We start from the raw sequence: 7317 nt of genomic DNA, 5'->3' as shown, positions 1-7317 counted from the left end.
TGCCGCGGCGACTGGGGCGCGCGCTGGGGACGCGCGAGCCCATGCGGCTGGGGAAGCGGCTGCCGGCGCGCGACATGCGGGGGGAGAAGAAGGACGGGTAGTCTGCTTCATTGACATGCTCCCCGGATAAAAGAACCATGTGGTGGTGGTGGTGGTTGTTATCGTGGGGGGCATCAGGATTGTATTCGGCGTCTTGGCCGACGAGGCTTGTGGAGCTTTCGCGGCGGACGAGCCAGCTTTGGCCTTTGCTATCTCTTGTTTCGCCGGCTATGGCGAGGCCGGCGCGGTGGAGCCATTCGTGGTTTGATTCTTTGGTGTGGTGTTTGATGGGGGGTGAGAAGAGAGGGACCGGCGCGGTGCCTTTTCTGGTGTGATGCCGCGGCTTGCTTGCTTCCGTCACGCTCGCGACTTCATCTGTAAAGCTGACTCCAGGATGCAATACGCTTGTGCTCTTGGCTTTTGGTATATCGCCAGCGGCTCGGATCTCCGAATTGGTGTCGGCGAAGTAGCTGTCGTATGCGTAGGCCTTTCGGGTGTTCTGTCTCGAGCTGCTTCGGGTTTGGCTGAGGCTCAACACGCCTGGCGTGGCGGGAGCCGATTTCTGGGCTATGTAGGATGTGCGAGGTGTCTGGGTTCCCGGCTCGTCGGGCGATGGTGGAACAGATGCATCGAGTGGGTATTTGGCGCTGAGCGGGGCTATGGAGAGATTGTGGAGGTTCGGGTAAGACCGGCGCGATCGCGAGGTTGAGCGTGGGGGTTCCATGATACGTGAGGATCAGAGGGCGCGGTTACGACGTCGCCTGTCCATATATCTCCCAGGACGCCAAATTGTGTGCCGTGATGATGGAGTGACCGAGGTTCGACAATGGTGCGCACAGACTCTGGGGATGGGAGATTTAGTTCGTTTGCGGTCTAGCGGGCGATCGATGAGATTTTGCACGTGAAAGCACAGAAGGAGAAAACGACGCCAAAGCAACACGCGAAGGCGATGTCGAGGCAAAGCCGCCGAAGTTGATGATCGACATGCACGCGCAGGTGGCTAGCTATACAGGCCCATAGCCGTCGCAGTACCTGCCTCGCATACTCTGTACGCAGTAGGCTCATAGAGATCTACGTACTTGAGAGCCATGCACCAGGCCTGGAACTACGACGGCCTTTTTGTGAGGTCTGATTGCCATGGATATAGTGAAGTTGTGGCATGTAAACGCCGAGAGAGGCAAAAGTAATCATGTTGCAGCCGGCAGTTGGTGTTGGCAAGTGAAGATTCGATACCGTTCGAGTAATATTAGGCGGCTGCTGTGTGCCGATAGACCCACCACCTGGGAGGGAAAGTAAGTAGACCTAGGCATACGCTTAAGCATACCAACACGCCACTACCCACTACCCACTGCTCCATGTGGCCTTTGTGGAGCGATGACGGAGCCAACGGCGATAGGAAAAGTATCAGACATGGCTCGAGCCCGAGGCCGAGACGGTGTTGAGACGCGCCGCCCAAGTCCGAGCTATGCGGCGGAGCAGCAACCTTGGAATGGGAGCATAGCCAGACTGCCAAGGGCCTGTCTTTGGACTAGCCAGCCTTCCAGCCCATGGGCGGGGGGCCCTGGGACGTGAGGCGCTGGGTTTGGCACACAGGGCTTGCGGGGGGGCGTAATAATCCATACACAAAGACATGTAGTAGTGGCACATACGTTGTCATCAAGTATTACCCTGCAATTATTCACCACCCGCAGTGTTCCTGCTTACTCCAGCGCCAATCACACGGGCAAGCCAGGAAAAAAAAGAGCGTCGAGTGACGTACATATGCACTCTGCGAGGCCTGGTGGACCCTTTAATAATATTCCGCGCTCACACAAGCGGACCAAATCCGCTTGCTCTTACTCGAACTGTTCAAGGCGCACTAGAAGCACCCGAGACTTTCCACAACACCAAACCCACGCCCATTATAATCACACTACTTTTCCACGGATCCGTGAACTACGGCTGACGTCCTTGTCGCTACCGCCTCCCCAGGCATCTGTGCACAAATATCCCCTCCCCCCTCGGTGCACGCCCCCCCCTACCACCTTGTCCTACCTTCTAATTGCAACACCTGCTCGCCATGAACTTCGCCGCCGCCTCGCATCCCCGCAAGACGCCGTCAACATGTGTCCTGTAACAGGCCCATAACCGCGAAGTAAGTCACCCTGTCCACTGTATTGGGATCAAACGCCCTTGAATTCGCCCCCAAGACCTCCAAAGCTTGGTTCGCACCACCCGCAACCATAGATCTGCATATCGTCACCTCCCGAAACTCCATTTCCCACAGTAACTAACGCGTCTAAAAAGGCTGTCCGCGCTGGCTTCTTTCCCCATACTCTACCGATACTATCTCCCGTAACTCTTTACGCACATAACCGCACCATTCTCACACCACGCCTGCCGCTAGCGACCTCCCCATCTACTAGAAACGCAGCATCGGGAGCGCGCCGAGGCACAAGCTGAGCTTGTCGCTAAAAGGCTCGACGCAGCCCCATTATCCCCAGAAGACCATCAACCCCATACTACCCCATAATGTCCATATCAGATGGAGATGGCTCGGCCCTGGCCCCAGCCCTTGGCCTTCGCCACTATCGCGACCAAAACGACGAAGACAACGTCTACGACAGGATCAGGGAGTTTGTCCGCTCCCTGGGTCTCTCTGCGAGCGACGGGCTCATTTACCATGCTACCGAGAATACGCATGAGGACCTGAGAGATGTCCTAAACCCACGCGACCACGAATGCTCCTCGAATTGCACTGCAGACTCGCACGGCACCATCACCCCGACTCTCTCCATCCATTCATCCCCTGAACGCCTACAGCCCCTGGTTCCCCCCATAAATTACGGTGCGGTTCTGCCCGGGTGCATCTACCGCAGTGGATACCCGCAGGAGAAGAACTACGGCTTCATCAAGGACGTTGGTATCAAGACAATCTTGACTCTCGTGCCGGAGCCCCTCACGCCTGAGTACCAGACCTTCATGAAAGATGCTGGCATACAGCACTTCCACGTCCATATACGCGCCAATAAGGGCGAAGTCCGCGTCGAGTCGTGCGAAATGGCACGGGCTCTCCGTCTCATCATGGATCGCTCAAACCATCCCATCCTTGTACATTGCAACAAGGGAAAGCACCGCACTGGATGCACCATCGCTTGCTTCCGGAGAGTGCTAGGCCTCGACCCTGACGTCATCCGCGAGGAATACCACACCTACGCCGGCGCCAAGGCCCGTTTTCTCGATGAAGTCTTTTTCGAGAACTTTGACATCAACCTCGTCATGTGGGTTGCACGTCAGCAGGGTTGGGTCACGCCTGAGATGGATATTGCACCACCCACGCCGCCAGCCTCCATCACATCCAGCGTCACCGTCAAGGCTGTCGCTCTCGCATGACCACATACACACATGTCCTGTGCTACATGACACTCTTTCTCTTGCATCTTCTGGCGTTTAACAAGGGGGCTTCATGGAATCAAGGTCGAAGACCATTCCCGCTAAAATGATTTGTCTTTTTTATTTGGTCCCCTTTCCGGGATCCGGCGTAACCAGGGTCGGAGTCAATCAAGGCGATACCATTCAAACCAATGCATTGGGGTTTGTATTATGGGGTGAAAGGGGATCCGGCGTTTTGGGTCTTTTTCCAAGTAATATTGGAACTAAACTTTTTTTCTTCTCTCTTTCTCTTGAACTGTTGCATACATACTACACTTGAGTAGTAGAATATACAACAGCTTTTCATATGTTAACCCTTTTGGATCGCCACCTCTTCATCACATGTTATACACATGAGAAAAAAAATATCCACCTTGTATAACTGTACTAATATTCTTTTGTACTATTTTTTCATTTATTAAGTTTCCTCTGTTTAAGCAAAGTTTATGCATGGGATAATTATTTCTAGGATCACCCCTCCCCCCTTTCTTTTCCATCTAAATCGAAACGTACGTGGTATGGTTAGTACAGCGCGGCATAAGAGGTGTGTTTCGAATACACACAAGAAATAAGGAACAAAGACGAAGAAAATAATAGATTTTGGTTTACCTTGGTCACCATTGCGCGACCTACCTACCTACCTACCCTTCCCTTCTACCTTCGCGTGCATTGTATTCGAGTACCTGTATTTGTTTACGCGTTTTGTGACCTTGCTTTTTTCTCTCTCGAGGGCAGAAGGCCCTGCAGTGAAGATCTCGGGTCTCCACCGACGCGTTACGGATGGTACCTTTCTTTTTCTTTTTCTTTGGGGGGAGGGGCGGGGCGGCTATTACTTACCCATTACCATGATTCAGGTGATGCAAGAGCAAGTCCCTGCAGGTTTATTCTAGTGGGTTTTCCCTGTCGATCCGGCTTGGGCGTGTGTCTGGGTGTGTGGGTATGCTAAGGGAAGGGAGACCCTGGGAGGTTGGGAAGGGGGAAGGGTCATGCAGGGCGGTTTTTTCTTTGCTTTTTGGGAGGTGGTGAGGTCATGGGTGGGGATGACCGATTGGTGGGCGGGTCGTTCGGCTGGGAAGGATGGATGGGGGGTGGGTGGGTTGGTGAGTATGACAGTTGTTGGAGACGGGTCTGGTGGATTGAAGGAATGGCAAGGGTGCAGGGTGTGGGTTCAACGGGGGTTTTTTGTGGACTCGGTATGTATGACGTACGAATGTGGTACGTCGCATTGTTTCCATGGCAGAACCATTTCAAGTTTCCCGACTTTCTACACTGTAAACTTCAATTCCGTACCAACTGCTGCGCCATCGCCATCAGACATACTCGGCGGCCTATCTTCCTTGCTCGTGCCCCATTTACTTTCCTTGTCCCCCAGCACCAACTCCAGCGTCCCTCCTTTGGTGAAAAATTCGTGTCCGATCCAATTCTTAGTATACTCCTTACCATCTAGCTTCGCACTCTGAATGTAGATGTTCTTGTACTGCGCATCGAAGTTCATGTTGCGAATGGTGGCCGTCGCATTAGTCAACTTGTTCGTCACGGAGACTGAGGGGAGGAAAGGAGGAGTGATGAAATATACGTTTTGACCCGGGTTCGGGAAGAGGCCCATCATGTGGAAAAGCGTGAAGCTAGCCATGGAGCCACTGTCGTCGTTACCTGGGAGGCCTCCTGGGGAGGTGTTGAACCGAGACGGGATATCTAGATCCAAAGCGTTAGTAAAATACAGCACTTGCGTCAAGGAAAGAAGACATACAATAATGCGCCCGCTCAGCCGACAACGCCGGCCTCCCCGCATAATGCGGCAAGGAAACCGTCAGGAAAACCGGTTCATTCCCTATATCCGCCAACCCGGATGTATGGAAGAAATTCAACCGACTAATAAACTTTTCATCACCGCCCATCAACTCAATCGCCTGACCGATGTCATGCGGCACAAAAAACATGTACTCCCAAAGACTACTTTCGAATGTCTCAGCCGCATTGCTCGTTAGGGAGCAGAATCCCGTCAGCGGACTACATGCAATGGGGTCTTGGAAGCCGAATGAGCCGTTGAGATATCTGGGCTGGAAGTAGCCTACGAAACCAGTATCTGTGCCGTTGACAGAAGATGTCTGGTCGGCTTTGAAGAGGTTCTTCCAGTTCGTTGCACGGGAAAAGTATTTCGGTGCTGTGTCTTTGCCTAGGCTGCGGGCGAGGACGGCGAGATTGTAGTCGTTGTAGGCGTATTCCAGAGTGCGGGATACGCTGCGGGAGTTTGTGCCGAAGCCGACGGGGTCGAAGTCGAGGGCTGGGATGTAATTTAGTCTTTTCCAGCTGGTCAAGCCGCCACGGCCGTGGAAGCTCCATTCCAGCGGCTCGTTTTCGGCGTCGTTGACGATGGCTTCGTAGGCAAGGTCCCAGTTTATGCCAGTGGTGATATTCTTGACGTAGGCGTCTACGAGGACGTTGTCTGCGTTGGAGCCGCCTTGTGTCCAGCCGCTGCAGGTGCTCATCATGCAGTCTGGGAGCCAGCCGCGATGCTTGTACGTATCCAGTAGACTCCTGAGAAATACAGAGATCATTCCTGGATCTAGAATTGAGAGAAAAGGGAGTTGAGCTCGCCAGAGATCCCAAATGCAGTAGAAGGAATCGTAGTATGGCTCGGTACTCTGCCAACGCGGGTTCTCGCCCGTGTAGTTCTGGGGAGATATCATTGTCCGGTATGCTGCACTCCAGAAGTTTACCAGAAAACTTTGGTCCACGTCTCCTGCTTCTATCGAGATCGGAGACAGTTTTTCTCGCCATGCGTCTTCGGCTGATTTGACTAACCGATCAAAGTCAATGTTAGGGTTGGGTATTTCGCGCTCAGCATTCTGGCACGCCTGATCAGTACTGATAAAGCTCAATCCCATCCGTGCAAACAAGGGACTCGAAAGCGGTCCCTTGAAGCGTACGAAACCTCCAGCCTCGAGATAGAAGTAGTTGAAGCCGCGCGTGACAAAAAGCTGCTTTGGTTCTGTACCAGCTCGACTATTGACCCAGACTCCAGAATCTCTGACCGCTGCCCCAGACAGATCCAGGCAAAAGTAAGACTTGTACGACGATGATCCGAAGCTGGGAATAAAAGTTCCATTTCCCTTTATTCTTCCACTCTCAGCACCCTCGGTTGCCTCGACACTGATCGAAGCATTTTGCCGACTCGCCGAAAGATCTGTCAGGTCGAGCAGGATCAGTGGGCCTGAGCTCGAATTACCTGTGGACGCCTTGGAAAAGTCGAATCGAAAAAGAGCAGCATGCTCGGAGACGGTCATGTCGGCAAATATACCATTCTCTAGCGACACTCCAAAGTAGCCTGGTCGCGCTTTGACCGAGTCGCCTTTGTAGTGAGTTGCGCGTGCAGCAATTTGATATTTGCAATCGTTAATGTCGTCTCCAGAGCAGAGCTGTGGGAAAATGGGGAAGTTCCCCAAGCTCGGAAAGCCTCCGGTGCCAGAATCGTGGAGGGCAGAGAAGCCAGTCACATTGCTTCCGTCAGTAGAGAAGCCTCCCGTGTTTGCCCCGTCAACGTCCGCAACGGCTGTTTCGCTATGAGCTTCTCTTAATTATTGCAGCTTCAAAGATACTATACCTTTAGCCATGCCATATGGCAGAGTCGCACCAACGAAGACATTGCCTCCATCTCGAGAACCAATCAATGGGTCGACAAATTTCAACACATCAGTACTATTAGTTTGTCGACGCTGTACCCTCGCTGTTGATAGTGTAATAATTTGGATTAAGACTGAGAAGTGGGTGGTAATACGCATGATGGGCGTCTTGCAGAAGCTGCAGTTATACCAGCACAGCCCTTCTATGTCACTTAAGAAGGAGTGTCTTCACCCCTAAAGACGG

General features: G+C 52.9%; 4 protein-coding genes across 4 annotated transcripts; 1 reads left to right on the top strand and 3 right to left on the bottom strand.

The window, feature by feature from the left end:
* COCMIDRAFT_43515 (uncharacterized protein) lies at positions 1–751 on the bottom strand (the record flags this gene model as incomplete). The annotated part of the gene is made up of 1 exon (XM_007688373.1): positions 1–751. A coding segment is annotated over one exon (751 nt), but the record flags the coding sequence as incomplete, so codon positions are not given.
* A 161-nt stretch (positions 752–912) lies between these two features.
* COCMIDRAFT_25152 (uncharacterized protein) lies at positions 913–1451 on the bottom strand (the record flags this gene model as incomplete). Its single annotated transcript, XM_007688361.1, has 3 exons — positions 913–1085; positions 1119–1319; positions 1382–1451. The coding sequence occupies 3 exons, from the start codon at positions 1449–1451 to the stop codon at positions 913–915; spliced, it is 444 nt and encodes a 147-aa protein (XP_007686551.1).
* Positions 1452–2550: 1099 nt separating this feature from the next.
* COCMIDRAFT_25151 (uncharacterized protein) lies at positions 2551–3411 on the top strand (the record flags this gene model as incomplete). Its single annotated transcript, XM_007688360.1, has 1 exon — positions 2551–3411. One exon carries the CDS (start codon positions 2551–2553, stop codon positions 3409–3411), a length of 861 nt encoding a protein of 286 aa, XP_007686550.1.
* A 1303-nt stretch (positions 3412–4714) lies between these two features.
* Positions 4715–7232, bottom strand: COCMIDRAFT_4093 (glycoside hydrolase family 92 protein; the record flags this gene model as incomplete). The annotated part of the gene is made up of 3 exons (XM_007688351.1): positions 4715–5145; positions 5201–7003; positions 7055–7232. 3 exons carry the CDS (start codon positions 7230–7232, stop codon positions 4715–4717), a joined length of 2412 nt encoding a protein of 803 aa, XP_007686541.1.
* Positions 7233–7317: the final 85 nt, after the last annotated feature.

Source organism: Bipolaris oryzae (assembly GCF_000523455.1).
Source record: "Bipolaris oryzae ATCC 44560 unplaced genomic scaffold scaffold_41, whole genome shotgun sequence".
Taxonomy (NCBI): Eukaryota; Fungi; Ascomycota; class Dothideomycetes; order Pleosporales; family Pleosporaceae; genus Bipolaris; species Bipolaris oryzae.
This window is presented reverse-complemented; position numbering and strand designations above follow the sequence as displayed.